Source organism: Bacillus rossius, chromosome 8 (assembly GCF_032445375.1).
Source record: "Bacillus rossius redtenbacheri isolate Brsri chromosome 8, Brsri_v3, whole genome shotgun sequence".
Lineage (NCBI taxonomy): Eukaryota > Metazoa > Arthropoda > Insecta > Phasmatodea > Bacillidae > Bacillus > Bacillus rossius.
The window spans coordinates 367,696-388,460 of record NC_086336.1 but is presented as its reverse complement, the minus strand read 5'-3'; the positions used below and the strand labels follow the sequence as shown (position 1 = coordinate 388,460).

General features: G+C 46.9%; 1 protein-coding gene across 1 annotated transcript in view; it reads left to right on the top strand.

The window, feature by feature from the left end:
• The first annotated feature begins 290 nt into the window (after positions 1–290).
• LOC134535419 (cytochrome P450 4C1-like) overlaps positions 291–20,765 on the top strand; it is a 95,968-nt gene continuing 75,493 nt past the window's right edge. Inside the window, exons 1-4 of the mRNA XM_063374499.1 lie at positions 291–384; positions 8,546–8,732; positions 10,459–10,568; positions 16,996–17,086. Of these exons, the coding sequence (XP_063230569.1) occupies positions 8,555–8,732; positions 10,459–10,568; positions 16,996–17,086 (379 nt within the window). The 5' untranslated portion in view covers positions 291–384; positions 8,546–8,554. The remainder of the gene's footprint in view (positions 385–8,545; positions 8,733–10,458; positions 10,569–16,995; positions 17,087–20,765) is intronic.

The following is a 20,765-nucleotide window of genomic DNA, read 5'->3' as shown; positions in this document are numbered from 1 at the left end:
CGTCCAGTCTGGCGCAACACGTCACTAGCATGTCTGGATACACATCCATTAGAAGAAAAATGTAAGAAACATCTGATTGTCAAAGATGCCACAACCATGGCATGACAGTCGACTATACACGAGAGTATAAAACTGTGCACAGACCCATGCTTGCGGACCAGTGTGACACATTGCGAGGTCCAGGACAGTGGTCAGCACACAGCACGAGGTCTCGGCTGCTGCCCGGCCTTGACGCCGCGGCCTTGTGCCCACTGTTCCCCCTCCACCCCCCCCCCCCCTGCTGGTTGCGAAACGGCCGCCCGACCAGACGGCGCGGATGTCAGTCGGACTCGGTGAGCGCCGTGCCCCTGACATACCTCCGGCCCGGCGACCCTATCACTGCACGTGAGTACCAGTCGCATCGTGTACAACACCTCCAGCACCAGTCGCATCGTGTACAACACCTCCAACACCAGTCGCATCGTGTACAACACCTCCAACACCAGTCGCATCGTGTACAACACCTCCAACACCAGTCGCATCGTGTACAACACCTCCAACACCAGTCGCATCGTGTACAACACCTCCAGCACCAGTCGCATCGTGTACAACACCTCCAGCACCAGTCGCATCGTGTACAACACCTCCAACACCAGTCGCATCGTGTACAACACCTCCAACACCAGTCGCATCGTGTACAACACCTCCAACACCAGTCGCATCGTGTACAACACCTCCAACACCAGTCGCATCGTGTACAACACCTCCAACACCAGTCGCATCGTGTACAACACCTCCAACACCAGTCGCATCGTGTACAACACCTCCAACACCAGTCGCATCGTGTACAACACCTCCAACACCAGTCGCATCGTGTACAACACCTCCAACACCAGTCGCATCGTGTACAACACCTCCAACACCAGTCGCATCGTGTACAACACCTCCAACACCAGTCGCATCGTGTACAACACGGTCACCCGACACCTCCAACACCTCGGGTGCCCGGTTGCCGCTGTCGTGACAGCCGTGACAGCCCGTGTGGCCTGGCACTGGCCCTGCTCCTCCCACACCACACACCTCTCCCAGTGGTTCCATTTGCAACTCGAGCATTAGACACTACTGCTGTGCGTACCATCTGTCCAACTAAAGCGGTAGTGCAGTACTTTACATTATCATATCACATTGAATACAAAGTATTAGCAGATTATTTTTTTTCTTGTCGTACCACTGGAGGAAAATAACGGTGTGAAAATTAAGTGATTTTTGTTGAATTAGCTCCAAAAATATCTTCGTTTAACTCTTATAAAGAAAATAAAAGAATTGACATCTACTACCAAAAAAATTGTGATTGTTTTACTATACGAATACGTATATAAGTATAATTTTATTCGCAACTAGGGAGAGATTTGAAAATTTAGGTGATATCATTGAAATTAATACTATTAAATTATTTATGATCTACAGCTTTATTCAAGCTAGTTATTAGAAAAAAACTATAATGCTAAATACCTTGTTTTAATATTTATTTAAATTACTTTCTAATAGAGTAAACCAGATATAAGTTTGATTTTATTGGGGTTAGATATATCTTTGAACACATTAGAACGGGTGATAGAAAATTGTGACACGTATTCAATATTAAAAATACATAGGCTTATAAAACAAATGCTCTCCAACACCTACTCTGAATGGTTTTGTTGTTTATTTATTTGGTTGTGTAGGCCTATGTAACACATACTGGCACTATCATGACGGAACAGCGGGCAGGCAGCAGAGGCCCTGGGTAGCCCTGTTGTTCCCTGAGCCACAGTTTCCCTGCACTCTCCCCTGTGCAGGCTGAGTACACGGGCTTCCGCCCTCGGCTCTCACTTCGCACATCAACTGTTGGCTGCACCGCACCGCCCGGTTGTTTTACCTGTTTGTTTACTTTTGCTTTCTGGACATACTGTATTCTTATAGCCTTTCGTCTCGCTCACTATTACCAATAGAATATTTTTTTACATGGTTTATGGATCCTTTAAACTCATTAGCGTACTGCGAAAGGACTGTCTCTGAAACATTAAACGAGTACAATGGAAAAAACAGCAGTTTTTGTAACGTATGACTGGCACAAAACTGCCTGAGTTTGCGTAGTTAGTATCTGTTATTTTTCAGCATAATTTGCTAATGCCGAATGTGTAATCTCTCTAGAGCTATCAGCCTTAGATAACACATGGTGACACTGTAAAGTTCTGAGGTCTTATCTTATTTTGCTGTGTTGCTGTGCGCATTGTGTACCTCCACAGAAAATATTGTTGAACCGGAAACCTCCTTACATAATTATCAGTTCTTAATTTCTTTTCAAGGTAATGTTTGGAAACTTATCGTTCTTACACATGGATATAATTAAAATTGAGGTATGATGAATTGCATTACTCTAATGTTAGTGTAGGAATAGTATTTTTATTAGAAAAACTTTAATATCGTTACGAGTAGGGAAACAGGTTCTAAAGGCTAGCCCACTAAATTAATTTCAGTTTTATTTCTTAGTTAATTTTTACTTGTAATGTCAACAAATCCATCACATTGTTGTCAAGTCTCCTTGACAGTGGCTCTCCCTACAGCTCGTCTCTCACCGCGCATCCTTGTCTTCCCACCACTCACTGCTCGGAGCACACAGCACAGTCCTACATGCACCAGTATCCACGCTCGTCGCCCACTATCGCTCGCCAAGGGCTCACTCCCCCGCCGGTAACACCGCCAGCCTTATTCACCCCCACTCTCCTCCAGGCCTCCCGCTCTGGACAGTATTGTATCTCGTGGCCCCCCCGCGGTGTCGCGAGAACACTGGCGTGATAGTCACGCCACTCCACGCAGACATGCCGAACCCTCGAGAGCCGCGGAGAACCACCGGGCTAAGCAGGGAGCGAGCCTCCGCTGCTAGTTGGGCTAGGCGTGTGACAGTAATGGACGCTACCTGCATCGCGCCCCACCCACAGGCCGCCATCGTCACTAGAGTCCTCGCAACAGTATTATTGTCTAGATTGTAGTCGGTGTGTCATTCATGTTTTGTTTTCCTCTATGGACTAATCTACTTGTTAACTCTAAAGAAAAAGTTAAAAGTGAAAACTGCAACGCTAGTTAACATGCATAAATACACGAGTGACCAAAATGGCGAACGATTATACATAGACGTTTTAAATACCAAATTTTATTTTTAAAAAACTTTGGCAATACAAGAGATTCATTCAAAAGATCAAACTATTTTAATTATTTGTGACAGAACTAAATGAATCATGTGTAACTTGAGTCGAACGGCAGTAGAATAATATATTTGAAATTATTTCTTATTTTTAATATTTTAAAAACAGTTACTACCACAAAATACAGATATGTTTAGTTCAAATGATAACTCTACATTCAAAAACAATATCAATTTTTTATTTCACGGAAATTATTGCATGATACATTACAATACTAAGCACATAGTAATCATAAAACTGTATTATAAATATTTCTTCCAGACAATGTTCTTACAGATGACCTGTTGCTTGCTATACGTACACACACAACAATACATCAATGTAACTAGACTATTTCAGGTAGGCCACTCCGGGCTTGCCTGGCTCTATCCCCTCCACTCAACCCAGACGTGACGTCATCACGCGGACCACCGCGTCGCTTCCACGCAGCGCACCGCACTAGTGTAGCGTAGGTTACCAATGTAACTAGACCAGTGTAGGCTACAGAGGCAACATTTTATGTAATACAATATTTAGAAGACCGAATCTATACTTTCATTATGGGAAGAAATAATAGTAATTGTGCCGTAGCAGAGGGTTGTAATTACGGGCGTAAAACAGTAGGTGTTATTTACCACAGCTTCCCGAAGAATGTTGACCTGCAGAAACAATGGATTATTCTATGCAAACGAGCTGACAAAATTAATGTTAACAATGCAAGAGTGTGTTCAGATCATTTTTTACCGGGGGATTATGAGACTTAAAAAATGAACTTTTAGGACTGCCTGTTAAAAATAAATTGTTGCCAACTGCAGTCCCATCTCAGCGTTTGCCTAATGTACACGGAGAAACTTCACTCAAACTGAAGGCAGAGACAGCTGTGCAGGTAAATTTATTGACAAATTTTTTGTATATATTTAGATAACTACATTTACGCTTTTGGTACTAATTGTTACCTACAGATTTAAATTTATCTGGAAAGCGATAAGTTGTGGTGCCTACATTCAATTATAAAGGCATGTAGGCATATAAGATAGTAGGCTAATAATGTTTTCCGTGTATTTTGTAGTTAATAATCTACCTTAATAGTATTGCAAGTATTTTGCTGATATAGAGTGATGTATGCATTTTTTTTTTACATTGTCTTGACACCTTTCGTTTTTTCTCGCTATAACTTAATTTCTGGCTCATTTCCTCTTAACATAAATGTTTGCATCCACTGTGTATGCTTATATTACTTTATTAGTCACAAATTTGAGTTAAATAATTATTATAGGGTACCTATTAGAGTGTTATGCAATAATTCGTGAATATTTTAACTTCAGGGTAAAATTTTATCAACTTAAATAGTTTTCAAAATACGTTCAGTGATGACGACCGGATACCGCAAAATAATAATTTCGAAAAAAAAAAATGGGAAAAAACATGATTTCGCTAATGATGTTTACTTTTGCCAACTAGGTTTATTAGGAATAGTAAAATGTTGGAAATGTTTTAATTCGCACATGGTGCTAACAATTGGAAGGCATTTATTCTTGTTTCTTTTAGGCTGAGAGTGAAGGTCAAGAGCACTATCAAAGCTACAGAATATTTCTCCGAAGAAGAAGAAAATTGAACAGGCAACTATTACAGCTGAAATTTGTGTGGACGAGAATGAAGAAATTAAGAGGCTAAAGAAAACAATAGATGATTTGAAGAAGAGAAACACTTTTCTAGAAATTTCTTTGAACAACTGTAAAATATCACTGAAGAAAGCTAAAAATTTGCGTTATGTAGTGAAGAAGAAGGAACCAGCAACATCACATCATGTCAGAAATGAAACAATTTCTAAAGTCAAAACAATATTAGGAAAGTGTTTTACACCTGGTCAGATTCGCTGTTTGTTGCGCAACAATAGAAGAGTTACCTGAAGTGCTGAAGACATTGCAAGTGCTTTAGCTTTACGAGCTCTTTCGAGAAAAACATACTTTTATTTGAGGAAACGCAACATTCCCTTGCCATCTCGTTCGACACTACAAAAGTGGACCAAAAATTTCACGTGCAAAGCAGGCATATTAAAAGAAGTGTTGTGTTTTTTGAAAGCCAAATTTGAAAATGTAAGTGAATTTCAAAAAATTGCAGTGCTGTCGTTCGATGAAATGAACATTGATGGCAGAATGTGCTATGATTCTTCGGAAGACACTGTAGTTGGGCCACACAAAAATGTACAAGTAGTCATGCTCAGAGGACTGTTTCAAGGTTGGAAGCAGCCGGTGTATTATGGTTTCGATGTAACGATGACAAGTGAATTGTTGAAAAGTATAATATCACAAGTAGAGGCCTGTGGAGTGAACATTGTAGGAGTAACATGTGATATGGGAGGAAAGAACAACAAAGTATGGAGGGAACTGTATGTTAACATAGAGAAACCATACTTCATGAATCCTGTGATCACCGACCAGAATATTTGGGTCTTTTACGATGTGCCTCATTTACTTAAACTTCTACGAAATCACCTTTTAGATGATGGCGTCACATTACCCGATGGTACAAAATTTGGGAAAGCACTAATAGAAGAACTACTTAACCATCAAAAAAAGTGACATTTCCATCACACATCACATATCTGCAGCTCATGTTAATGTTGCAGGACGTACTCGTCAAAATGTGAGGATGGCTGCACAGTTGCTTTCTCGCCGCACTGCGCAGGCTTTGAATCATGTTTTGAAGAAAACAACTGAATGTAATTTCGTTGAACTAGTCAACGATGTGTTTGATATTTTAAACTCTAGAATTCCAAAAGACGACAAAACTCCTCTGCGAAGTGGTTATGGGTTGTTTAATCCCAGTCAGGAAAATACTCTGAAAATATTTTTAGAAGTTTGTCCTGTACTGCGTTTTGGCAACAGAAATCATCCGTTGCCTTTTCAAAATGGATTTTTAGTATCTATTAAGTCGCTCATTGGACTGTTCCAGGACATGAAGAAAAAAAGTGCAACCTACATACTGACGTCTCGGTTGAATCAAGACTGCCTTGAAAACGTTTTTTCAAGAATCCGTGGTTTTGGTGTTTTCTACAACAACCCAACACCATTTGAAATCAGAAATAGAATACGATTACCTGTGTTAACAGGCAACGCAAATGATATTCCATTGTCAAGAAATACACCAGTTGCTGAAGAAAACTGTGAACCTTACTGTGACGACTTGGAAGATTTATCTACTTTCATTTCTAGTGAGCTTTGCATAGGCATAACAGAAAGTAGGCCTACCTTAGAACCAAACGAGGACGAAGAGGTTCAAAAACTTTTACAACATGATGTTGAAAGTGAAGTTTTTGAAAAGGAACTTCAAACGGATGTAAGACTTGATGCTTTAAAGTACATTGCAGGTTATGTGGCATTTAAATGCCAAAACGTAGACAAATCATTGGGTGTATGTCATGAGAAGGATGACATAACCAATGTACAAAATGATTGGATTTCAGTCATTTCTCGTGGAGGACTTCTGCATCCATCTTCAGAATGGTTGGATAAAGTCAGGCAGTTCGAAATTTTATTTTCAGTGTTTCATGGCCCACAAATTTCTAAGTGTAAAAATGTTATTGCAACTCTGACGGCTATGTTGCAAAATAAGTTTCCTGAGTGCCACAATAAGGCCATTCATTTGTTCGTTAAAACAAGGACATTTATTCGTATAAGGCATTTAAATCATGTAATGAAAATGAGTGCAATGAAAAAGTACGCAGCAAAAAAGAACAAGCTGTGGGTACAATCTTCTTGTGCTAAACAATAAGTCTAGTAGGTTTTCTGTAAATGCCTACTTCTGAAACACTTTCTGAATTTTTAAATCCAACTTAAAATATAAATAGAGCATGCTTAACTATAAATATGTACAATCATGTGGTTAAATGTACAACATTCAATCAACTTAAAAATTCACATTTTAAAGTGTTTGCTAGGGAGTTGGTACAGTGTTTGATTTATAAAAAACTAAAACTTAAGTACTAAGTAGGCGTGTGCATTACTGATAAATATATAAATAATATATATACACACATTCAAGAAACTAGAGAAAATGGATAGCTTCCTAAACATTATAAATATTTGTTGTCTGTAGGATACCAATTTGGAGAATTTGACATTTTTATAAAGGGATGACGTGATTATTATATATATATTTTTTTTGCTATTTGCAGTACTTTACCTAAACATTATGATGTTGAGGTTCAAAACGTAATTTGCTTTGTATATAAATATTAGAGTTGATGTAAAGTTTGTAAATTTTTACAATTACTTTCGTATCGGTATAATATATTCGTTTAAGTACATTTTGTAGTTAATTATGTATTTTCATTAGGGTACTAGTAATGGTCTGGGATAGTTTAATAGCGTGTTGAAGAAGTGATTACCTATATCTAACAGTTTACTATTGTAAAACATAGATGTAGATAAAAGCTAAATTTTTTTTTTAAAAAATAAGTTTTATTAAATTTTGCTTGGTTTCTATAATTTTTTCCATCAATAAATACTAAGTCATCAAGTTGTTTTGTATGTATATTATTACATTCAATATAACAAATAACTTATGTCTTTGCAAGTGTTATTAAATTAATTTATAAGTCAAATTATTATTAGGTTTCATTCTTGTAAATTACATAATAAATGCAAGTGTCTGCTATTTATTGATAATCAACCATGCACACAAAATTTAAATATAATTATAAATATGCGCGATAAAGTGATGGCAAATTTTAATGAAGTACCCGAATATAATTAAATCGGTATGTACATATTTCTACATGCAGTAGATGCAATAGATGTTCTGGTAAAAATATCGCTATGACACAGCCTACTTGTTTAGACAATAATACTGGTATAACATGTATTTACTATTCTTGAAGTACAGTGAAATGTTGAAGATGGCATGAAACTACAAGTGATGCTGGCAGTCGGTGTTTGTGAGCGATGAGAAGCGCCTGGAGAGTAGTGCAGCTCGCGCAGTGACGTCACGCCTACCACTAGCGGGCGCTAGCGGGAGCTAGCGGGAGTGGTCCCCCCCCCCCCCCCTGACAATACATTGGCTTAGAATGAAAATCTTGAATCTCAAAAAGATTATACATTTTTAATTGCATCATTGGTATAAAACTTTGGTAAAGTACATAAATAGTTCCCTTGTAATTAAATATGACAATATTATTTATTTAAAATGGATTAAACTGTGAAAATATGTTAAAAAAAGTTTTTTTTTTAAAATTTGATATTTCTGAGATTCGGAGTTTTCATCCCAATCCCGTCCAGGATATTTGTCTGAAGCCAGTAGTAGTGCAATGTTCACGCCCTGCACGTGTTCACGGACTGCAGAAAGTCGCGATGCTTCTGGGCCTGCTGTCGCTGGCCCTGTGCGGCCTCGTGGCGTGGATCGCCTACGCGAGGATGAAGATCAACAAGATGGCGGAGCTGTCCGAGCAGCTGCCGGGCCCCCAGACCATCCCACTGCTCGGCAACGCCAGGGACCTGGGCGGCCTCAACCCCAATGCTCAGCCCAAAGGTGGGTTCACGCTCGGGCGCGCTCGGGCACGCTCGGGCACGCTGTCACGCTCACGTGCCGCTGCAGTCTCGTGATGACCGCAGCTCGACACAGATGCAAGACCATTCAGTTGTTATCACATTCAGTACCTGCTCGGGGGTACTTATGCACATATATGGAAGGTGGTGATCTTCCCGTTGCTCGTAAATAAACATGGATGTTGGGATATATGACACTGAAAAACTCTGAAAATGTTTGACCGATCACCATGGCCGTTGGCACCTCGTAAATGTTTTTTTCATGGAGAAGGTTTTTATGCTATCCATTTTGCTATAACTCGCCACTAGATGACACTGCAGCGCACTAACTTCTAGAACGTTCAGCCGATAGCCATGAGAATGGATGTACTTAGGTATCTGAACACGGAGAATATTTTCACACTATCCATTTTGCTATATGTCGTCACTAGATAGCGTTTCAGTTCATAAACTTCTATTCTGTTGAACCGATCGCCATACAAATGGAATATTGTGATTTTTACTGCCCTTACTCCTCAATAACAAGTCGTGATTGTGACTGCGATTAGTATTTGGTGAGTGAGTCATTAGTTCCCTACTCTCCACTCAACGCTTAAGGGGAACTGAGTAGTAAGGTAGCTCGAGATGTAAAAAAAAAAACTCGATTCATTTATGGAAAATTTAATATGCTGTGTAAAGAAGCCAAAACATTATACACCAATTATAATATGTGTCCACAGTCACCCAAAGACTAGAAGTATCACAAACTTAACTCGATTACAGCTCATGCAAAATAATTAACAAAGAGAGCACAGCAACAGTTAACATTTAGAGCTCTCCGAATAGACTCAACCAAACGTACAATTTTTTCTTGACTCAACATCCACAATTGGTGCAACACAAACTAAGAGAAAGGGGCTGGAGAGAGGTATCACAGGCCACACCATGCCATCGCATCACAGAGGTTGGGTAGCATCACCTCAATGAAACTAAGTCACTGCTACAATACACACCTTCCAAGATAAGAGAATTATGCCAGCATAACTCTCAACACCCAATACCACAGTTGCCACTTATTCTACTAACTTCCACAGGTTCATAGTGTAAATAAAAAAATAAATAAATATAAGATAAAAATATTTCACTATTATGAGGTGGTGGGAAGTTGGGGGTGGCAGTGATAGTTAGTTGCTTATTTATTTTGTGCGCCCCAGATCTCAGTCGCTTTCCCTACAAATATTAAAGAATTTAATTTATTTTCAAACAGATAATCATATTTGGTTTCTCATCAAAATAACATAATGGGTCGCAATGACTTTTCTCATAGTTCTTGTGTTAAGGCATTGCTTTGAAATGTCATATATAATCAATAATCAATAAATAATATATCTGCCAACAAGGTGGTTTAAATTACATAGCATGAAATCTAATGCAATAACCTGAACTAAAAAAAACCTTAAATTTATCCGGACATATAAATGATGGCAAGCAATTACTATATTACATCTTGAAGCAGTAAACATCCAGTCTCAGTAGCATGGGGCCTGATGTGTCTTAGGGCTGGGGGTTTGAGTCCCGCTTGAAGCATGGAGTTCAGACATGGAATTTATATGTAGTTAATATAATTAAAAAAATTATCTGTGATAAATAATTGAGTTTTTTTTTTGTTTAACCACAAGTTAGGATGAGGCAAAACAATAAAATATATTTCCAATGTTTTTAATTTCCAGACTTTTTTGATGCTACTATGATGGACCTAGCGAAGAAATACGGCTCCTTGTACAGGCTGTGGGTCGGAACCAATCTCTTCGTCATTCTGAGCGACCCTGACTTGATCGAGGTGAGTCTCTGCTCAGTTGACGAGGAGCGTGGAACTATCACGAGGAATGTCACACCCTGCTGGGCTACTGTCACACCATGCTGGGCTACTGTCACACCCTGCTGGGCTACTGTCACACCCTTCTGGGCTACAGTCACACCCTTCTGGGCTACAGTCACACCCTGTAGGCTACCGTCACACCCTTCTAGGCTACCGTCACACCCTGCTGGGCTACCGTCTCACCCTGCTGGGCTACCATCACACCATGATGGGCTACCGTCACACCCTGCTGGGCTACCGTCACACCCTGATTGGGCTACCGTCACACCCTGCTGGGCTACCGTCACACACTGCTGGGCTACCGTCACACACTGCTGGGCTACCGTCACACCCTGCTGGACTACCGTCACACCCTGCTGGGCTACCGTCACACCCTGCTGGGCTACCGTCACACCCTGCTGGGCTACCGTCACACCCTGCTGGGCTACCGTCACACCCTGCTGGGCTACCGTCACACCCTGCTGGGCTACCGTCACACCCTGCTGGGCTACCGTCACACCCTGCTGGGCTACCGTCACACCCTGCTGGGCTACCGTCACACCCTGCTGGGCTACCGTCACACCCTGCTGGGCTACCGTCACACCCTGCTGGGCTACCGTCACACCCTGCTGGGCTACCGTCACACCCTGCTGGGCTACCGTCACACCCTGCTGGGCTACCGTCACACCCTGCTGGGCTACCGCCACACCCTGATTGGGCTACCATCACACCCTGATTGGGCTACCGTCACACCCTGATTGGGCTACCGTCACACCCTGATTGGGCTACCGTCACACCCTGATTGGGCTACCGTCACACCCTGATTGGGCTACCGTCACACCCTGATTGGGCTACCGTCACACCCTGATTGGGCTACCGTCACACCCTGATTGGGCTACCGTCACACCCTGATTGGGCTACCGTCACACCCTGATTGGGCTACCGTCACACCCTGATTGGGCTACCGTCACACCCTGATTGGGCTACCGTCACACCCTGATTGGGCTACCGTCACACCCTGATTGGGCTACCGTCACACCCTGATTGGGCTACCGTCACACCCTGCTGGGCTACCGTCACACCCTGATTGGGCTACCGTCACACCCTGCTGGGCTACCGTCACACCATGATGGGCTACCGTCACACCCTGCTGGGCTACCGTCACACCCTGCTGGGCTACCGTCACACCATGATGGGCTACCGTCACACCCTGCTGGGCTACCGTCACACGCTGCTGGGCTACCGTCACACCCAGATTGGGCTACCGTCACACCCAGATTGGGCTACCGTCACACCCTGATTGGGCTACCGTCACACCCTGCTGGGCTACCGTCACACCCTGCTGGGCTACCGTCACACCCTGATTGGGCTACCGTCACACCCTGATTGGGCTACCGTCACACCCTTCTGGGCTACCGTCACACCCTGCTGGGCTACCGTCACACCCTGATGGGCTACCGTCACACCCTGATGGGCTACCGTCACACCCTGCTGGGCTACCGTCACACCCTGCTGGGCTACCGTCACACCCTGCTGGGCTACCGTCACACCCTGCTGGGCTACCGTCACACCCTGCTGGGCTACCGTCACACCCTGCTGGGCTACCGTCACACCCTGCTGGGCTACCGTCACACCCTGCTGGGCTACCGTCACACCCTGCTGGGCTACCGTCACACCCTGATTGGGCTACCGTCACACCCTTCTGGGCTACCGTCACACCCTGCTGGGCTACCGTCACACCCTGCTGGGCTACCGTCACACCCTGCTGGGCTACCGTCACACCCTGCTGGACTACCGTCACACCCTGATTGGGCTACCGTCACACCCTGATTGGGCTACCGTCACACCCTGATTGGGCTACCGTCACAGCCTGATGGGCTACCGTCACACCCTGCTGGGCTACCGTCACACCCTGCTGGGCTACCGTCACACCCTGCTGGGCTACCGTCACACCCTGCTGGGCTACCGTCACACCCTGCTGGGCTACCGTCACACCCTGCTGGGCTACCGTCACACCCTGCTGGGCTACCGTCACACCCTGCTGGGCTACCGCCACACCCTGATGGGCTACCGTCACACCCTGATTGGGCTACCGTCACACCCTGATTGGGCTACCGTCACACCCTGATTGGGCTACCGTCACACCCTGATTGGGCTACCGTCACACCCTGATTGGGCTACCGTCACACCCTGATTGGGCTACCGTCACACCCTGATTGGGCTACCGTCACACCCTGATTGGGCTACCGTCACACCCTGATTGGGCTACCGTCACACCCTGATTGGGCTACCGTCACACCCTGATTGGGCTACCGTCACACCCTGATTGGGCTACCGTCACACCCTGCTGGGCTACCGTCACACCATGATGGGATACCGTCACACCCTGCTGGGCTACCGTCACACCCTGCTGGGCTACATTCACACCATGATGGGCTACCGTCATACCCTGCTGGGCTACCGTCACACCCTGCTGGGCTACCGTCACACCCTGCTGGGCTACCGTCACACCCAGATTGGGCTACCGTCACACCCAGATTGGGCTACCGTCACACCCTGATTGGGCTACCGTCACACCCTGCTGGGCTACCGTCACACCCTGCTGGGCTACCGTCACACCCTGCTGGGCTACCGTCACACCCTGATTGGGCTACCGTCACACCCTTCTGGGCTACCGTCACACCCTGCTGGGCTACCGTCACACCCTGCTGGGCTACCGTCACACCCTGCTGGGCTACCGTCACACCCTGCTGGGCTACCGTCACACCCTGCTGGGCTACCGTCACACCCTGCTGGGCTACCGTCACACCCTGCTGGGCTACCGTCACACCCTGCTGGGCTACCGTCACACCCTGCTGGGCTACCGTCACACCCTGATTGGGCTACCGTCACACCCTTCTGGGCTACCGTCACACCCTTCTGGGCTACCGTCACACCCTGCTGGGCTACCGTCACACCCTTCTGGGCTACCGTCACACCCTTCTGGGCTACCGTCACACCATGATGGGCTACCGTCACACCATGATGGGCTACCGTCACACCATGATGGGCTACCGTCACACCATGATGGGCTACCGTCACACCCTGCTGGGCTACCGTCACACCCTGCTGGGCTACCGTCACACCCTGCTGGGCTACCGTCACACCCTGCTGGGCTACCGTCACACCCTGCTGGGCTACCGTCACACCCTGCTGGGCTACCGTCACACCCTGATTGGGCTACCGTCACACCCTGATTGGGCTACCGTCACACCCTGATTGGGCTACCGTCACAGCCTGATGGGCTACCGTCACACCCTGCTGGGCTACCGTCACACCCTGCTGGGCTACCGTCACACCCTGCTGGGGCTACCGTCACACCCTGATTGGGCTACCGTCACACCCTGATTGGGCTACCGTCACACCCTGATTGGGCTACCGTCACACCCTGCTGGGCTACCGTCACACCCTTCTGGGCTACCGTCACACCCTGATGGGCTACCGTCACACCCTGATGGGCTACCGTCACACCCTGCTGGGCTACCGTCACACCCTGCTGGGCTACCGTCACACCCTGCTGGGCTACCGTCACACCCTGCTGGGCTACCGTCACACCCTGCTGGGCTACCGTCACACCCTGCTGGGCTACCGTCACACCATGATGGGCTACCGTCACACCCTGCTGGGCTACCGTCACACCCTGATGGGCTACCGTCACACCCTGCTGGGCTACGGTCATGTCCAACGACGGCAAAAAGTCTGTCGTTCTCGCGCTGGAGTGGCAAAAACCAAAATTTATTCGCGAAACATATTTTACTAAAGACTCCAACATCTGAGAACTACACACAAAAACACTAGCAGAGAAAATTAAATATTTACGGAGCATGGAATTGGTCTTCACAGTCTACCAACTACATTAAACAACACGTTTACTAACCTGTTAGTATACTAAACCTTAAAAATGCAGTAACAAATATCTTACCATTGGCAGTGTTTCCAAAATCTACTAACAACACTTGGCAGTAACCTGCAAGGCTGCTAGGCAGGCCAGTATGTCTATAACCCTCACCTGAGTCCAAACCAAATACTAACTAAATCCAAGTGCAAAAACATTCCCAAACCCTTGTTTACTCTAACTCCTCGGATTGGGCTACGTGAAGGTGATCACAGAGGACACTACAAACAGCCACTGGCAAAGTGAAGTGTTTTATTATCTCTGAGCTAAATAAATCAAAAATACAATACTTATATGGAACAATTAAGACACCAAATTTAACCTTTTAATTCTCTCTATTTACTGTCCCATGGGTATGTTCACGAGCCACGAGGTATACTATTGCTTAATGAAAGGATCAACTCTATGTCTTGCTTGTAGATGTTTGGAACAATGTAAGTCCAGTAGATGCGCGGTGCGCTACTCTCAGCAATGAGTCAAGGTCACCAATGCTGTAGACGCTATACTTAACCCCAATTGAAAGTTCCGCAGCTTGAAAAAGCGGGATGGATTCACGAGTCCAGTTCAGGTGCGGTATGCGTACAGCACGCAACCTTCACCTCTAATTGTGTGAAGTGAATTTCACATACGTAATATCGGTTACAGAGATTCAGCTGAAAGCTTCGCGCAGTGTAGCGATCCTGTTTCTCTCCCGCACCACAGTTGCGAGTAACAGAGGCCAAGTTACACTGGGCCCGCGCGAGCGGTCAAATGTTCAGGCGCTCGTCAGCAAGACACACGAGGCTTGGTTACCTCGACCCCAGTAGGCGTGCCAACAAAAGTTTTGTCATAAAGGTGGGGGGGGGGGGGGGGGGGGGGGGTGGTCTGTAAAGTCGGTTTACGGACGATAATTTTACGTGATAACGTCATAAGAAAACATTGATGAAAAATTGCACACTTTTTAATTTTCAAATATCATTTACAGTTTTTGCAAATTTAATTTAAATAATTTGTTTAAATATAATAACGAACAATTAGTTAAAAAGCTCGCCTTAACCTGTTTGATATTATAGAATATTTTCTCGCACGGTGGTTGGCCGGTACTTGCACGCTCGGCTCAGACGGAACGTGAAGTTGAGTCATGCTTTTTCGTGCGTGCAGCCGGCGTTCATCGATTTATAAGACGTTATCACGTCAAAAAGGAATCTTGAATGAATTGAGCGCAACTGCGTGTACTCAGTGCGCGGGGCTGAACAGGGCTAGGTGCAGGGCTAGGTGCAGGGCTAGGTGCAGGGCTAGGTGCAGGGCTAGGTTCAGGGCTAGGTGCAGGGCTAGGTGCAGGGCTAGGTGCAGGGCTAGGTGCAGGGCTAGGTGCAGGGCTAGGTGCAGGGCTAGGTGCAGGGCTAGGTGCAGGGCTAGGTGCAGGGCTAGGTGCAGGGCTAGGTGCAGGGCTAGGTGCAGGGCTAGGTGCAGGGCTAGGTGCAGGGCTAGGTGCAGGGCTAGGTGCAGGGCTAGGTGCAGGGCTAGGTGCAGGGCTAGGTGCAGGGCTAGGTGCAGGGCTAGGTGCAGGGCTAGGTGCAGGGCTAGGTGCAGGGCTAGGTGCAGGGCTAGGTGCAGGGCTAGGTGCAGGGCTAGGTGCAGGGCTAGGTGCAGGGCTAGGTTCAGGGCTAGGTGCAGGGCTAGGTGCAGGGCTAGGTGCAGGGCTAGGTGCAGGGCTAGGTGCAGGGCTAGGTGCAGGGCCGTGATACTGGGCCAGGCGTGGGCCGCGACCCTGGCAGTGCTAGCTCCGCCCACTCGGAGAGGCGTGGCTTCAAGGCAGACGAGTCGCTTCCACTCGCTGGCGTCTCCGCGCCCGTCACGTAACACACGAAATAAAAAGTGCACTGTCACAGTTATGGTACAAAAGGACACACTTCTCGTACTATAAACTTATGTTCGTAAATCAAAATTATGGTACACCCCAATAATTTTAGCAACAATAAAAATGTGCGCATAAACTAATCTGTGTCTAAAAAATCAACAGATAGAATAGGAACAATGCTTAATTTTGAAATAAGGGCAAATCAAAAATATCCTTGAAGTGCTTCATCAGTCGCACAGAACAAGTCTCGGCTCGGCTGGTGACGTCACAGCCGCGCCGAGCCACGCAACATTCGTTACTCCGCGCAGCCACTGCCGTACAACACCGAGTACTGTTCATACATTTAGAAAAATAAAATGTTCTTACTTAAATTACTTTCAAGAAAACCAAAATCATTTGAAAAACAATAAAATAATTTTATAAAATTTAAATAACCATAAAAAGACCAAACTTTTATTTTAACCAACATTGGCTGTCTAAAATTAAAGTGTATACTCATACATGACTTCCGTTAAATGAAATAGTTCTATTTTTTCCGCCTGGTAAAGGTTAAAAGACAATGTGGTGTGGCCACGGCCTCGCTAACACTAGTTGTAACATGTTATGGTTCCTAACTGACGGACATATTGTTGTAGGTTATCTTGTCGAGCAACGTGCAGCTCGACAAGGGCACGAACTACAAGTTCACTTTCCCGTGGATCGGCGACGGCCTGCTCACGTCCACAGGTAAGCGACATCCACTCCTCTGCAGCCTGCAGCCTGCAGCCAACACACGCTGCTTCTCGGCTGTTGCCACCCTCCGTGGTCTTATATCAAACACCGAACAAGATAAACATTGTGGCACCTAGTTGGTAAAGAAAAAAAATTAAATAAATGTGTAATTAATGCAAATTACCAAAGTAACCGTAATATTTTCTAAACAAACTCCCTACCAAAGTACCGCGTTATTTAAATAAATCAATAGCAAAGCAAAAATAGGGAGAGGAATTTGCGTGTTTGCATTAAAGTAAAGTTCAAATGTTGCATATATTTGCAAAATAAAATTTCTTTCGACAAAAATATTTACATATCGTCTGGAAAGTTATTTCCTGTGTCGAGTTAACAACTCGCTACCATACAAATTAATTGGCTAAATTGTTTACACGCAAGACCTAAAGACTTAGCCTTTAGGCTGCCTGCTAAAATGTTAAAGATTCCAAAATACACAATCCATTAAAAAAATATATTTGCCATAAATATAACAATATATGGGCATCAATAATTCTTAATCTATAAACATTAAGCTTATTTACAATTTATATCGATGTAAACAAGGTTCTAAATTATTATCTTTTGCTTTGAAATTTGTACACATCTGGCATATGCATTTATCATCCTGTGTTGAACCAAATGTTTCTTTAAAAAAACGAACCAAAACCTTTTGTGTTTACTAACGGAAATTAACAGTATGGTCCGCGACTTATCTTGCTCATGGCAAAGAACTATTTTAAAAATTGAAATATTCTACTTGAATCTCCGGTGCAAAATTATTTCTGCCGGGGTACGTTTCCCGCCCGCAACGGTATACTGCATAGGCGTACCCCACGAAATAAAGGCAAGAATATTATGAACAGTCATGTCATCCAAAACTCATTTTCTGAAGTTTCACACCGAGCGACGAGAGAAAACGTCACCAAGCAGCCCAATTGGCAAGTTAACGTAAACAAATCTGAATTGCAGTGGTTGGTTCCTGAATGTCCACTACAACATCCACATCGACCCGGAGAATGTGGTTACTGAATTTGCCAAAAAAAAATAGAAGAATTCTTCTGTAAAAAGTTTGTAAGCTTAAAAAAGTTTATTATAAACAATTATTTTTTTGGGGTTTATGCAGTTTTTCTTAAAAATCAGACCCCCCCCCCCCTCGAAAAAAATCTGGAAGAACCCCCCCCCCCCTCCCGAAAAAAAATCCTGGGTACGCCTATGGTATACTGAATGTAACTGCCCCTGGACGTGACACCGCCAGCACAACAGCGAGGCACTGGTGGTAGCCTGTCTCTCAGGCGCGCCCGACCCACGTGGCTTGAGGCGGGGAGCGACTCCTGCTTTGGAGGGTCCCTACAGCCGGGCGAGTGTATGAGGCCCAGGCTTGGCCGAGAGTCCTCAGCACCGAGTTGCCGGGAGGATAGAGCCGCAGGTACTCGCCGGCGCCACTCATGAAGCGAGTGACTACTCGCTGAGCGAGACAATTGTGAAAAACAAACTCAGCTGATTTAAGACCTTTTGGGCAAGGGCAAACCGCCACCGAGGTTTAAAAACACTCGCCGACGACTTTGTTTAGTTTACTCGTCGAGCGAGTGCGAGTGGGCGAGTGGAAGGAAGTATCGCAGCTAGAAGGTCACATGTCTGAGGCTTGAAAGAGGACATGGCGTGTGGCTGGGCACAGAACAACTTCAAACCGACTTGGACTTGCAAACATCGGACTTTGGTGTTGGAAACACTGAAGCAGGAGTCGAGGTCACTCACGTCACTGGGAAGTCGACTTGTGTGACTGGAGCGAGGCGAGGCCGCTCGGCACCAGGTGGCTGCAGAGTGCGTGTCGGGTGTGTTCGGGGAGTGTCGGGTGTGTTCGGGGAGTGTCGGGTGTGTTCGGGGAGTGTCGGGTGTGTTCGGGGAGTGTCGGGTGTGTTCGGGGAGTGTCGGGTGTCTTCGGGGAGTGTCGGGTGTGTTCGGGGAGTGTCGGGTGTGTTCGGGGAGTGTCGGGTGTGTTCGGGGAGTGTCGGGGGTGTTCGGGGAGTGTCGGGTGTATTCGGGGAGTGTCGGGTGTCTTCGGGGAGTGTCGGGTGTGTTCGGGGAGTGTCGGGGGTGTTCGGGGAGTGTCGGGTGTGTTCGGGGAGTGTCGGGTGTCTTCGGGGAGTGTCGGGTGTCTTCGGGGAGAGTCGGGTGTGTTCGGGGAGTGTCGGGTGTCTTCGGGGAGTGTCGGGTGTGTTCGGGGAGTGTCGGGTGTGTTCGGGGAGTGTCGGGTGTGTTCGGGGAGTGTCGGGTGTGTTCGGGGAGTGTCGGGGGTGTTCGGGGAGTGTCGGGTGTGTTCGGGGAGTGTCGGGTGTGTTCGGGGAGTGTCGGGTGTCTTCGGGGAGTGTCGGGTGTGTTCGGGGAGTGTCGGGTGTGTTCGGGGAGTGTCGGGTGTCTTCGGGGAGTGTCGGGTGTGTTCGGGGAGTGTCGGGTGTGTTCGGGGAGTGTCGGGTGTGTTCGGGGAGTGTCGGGGGTGTTCGGGGAGTGTCGGGTGTGTTCGGGGAGTGTCGGGTGTCTTCGGGGAGTGTCGGGTGTCTTCGGGGAGTGTCGGGTGTGTTCGGGGAGTGTCGGGTGTCTTCGGGGAGTGTCGGGTGTGTTCGGGGAGTGTCGGGTGTGTTCGGGGAGTGTCGGGTGTGTTCGGGGAGTGTCGGGTGTGTTCGGGGAGTGTCGGGTGTGTTCGGGGAGTGTCGGGTGTGTTCGGGGAGTGTCGGGTGTGTTCGGGGAGTGTCGGGTGTCTTCGGGGAGTGTCGGGTGTGTTAGGGAGTGTCGGGTGTCTTCGGGGAGTGTCGGGTGTGTTCGGGGAGTGTCGGGTGTGTTCGGGGAGTGTCGGGTGTCTTCGGGGAGTGTCGGGTGTGTTCGGGGAGTGTCGGGTGTGTTCGGGGAGTGTCGGGTGTCTTCGGGGAGTGTCGGGTGTGTTCGGGGAGTGTCGGGTGTGTTCGGGGAGTGTCGGGTGTGTTCGGGGAGTGTCGGGTGTGTTCGGGGAGTGTCGGGTGTCTTCGGGGAGTGTCGGGTGTGTTCGGGGAGTGTCGGGTGTGTTCGGGGAGTGTCGGGTGTGTTCGGGGAGTGTCGGGTGTGTTCGGGGAGTGTCGGGTGTGTTCGGGGAGTGTCGGGTGTCTTCGGGGAGTGTCGGGTGTCTTCGGGGAGTGTCGGGTGTCTTCGGGGAGTGTCGGGTGTGTTAGGGAGTGTCGGGTGTCTTCGGGGAGTGTCGGGTGTGTTCGGGGAGTGTCGGGTGTGTTCGGGGAGTGTCGGGTGTCTTCGGGGAGTGTCGGGTGTGTTCGGGGAGTGTCGGGTGTGTTCGGGGAGTGTCGGGTGTGTTCGGGGAGTGTCGGGTGTGTTCGGGGAGTGTCGGGTGTGTTCGGGGAGTGTCGGGTGTCTTCGGGGAGTGTCGAGTGTCTTCGGGGAGTGTCGGGTGTGTTCGGGGAGTGTCGGGTGTGTTCGGGGAGTGTCGGGTGTGTTCGGGGAGTGTCGGGTGTGTTCGGGGAGTGTCGGGTGTGTTCGGGGAGTATCGGGTGTGTTCGGGGAGTGTCGGGTGTGTTCGGGGAGTGTCGGGTGTGTTCGGGGAGTGTCGGGTGTCTTCGGGGAGTGTCGGGTGTGTTCGGGGAGTGTCGGGTGTGTTCGGGGAGTGTCGGGTGTG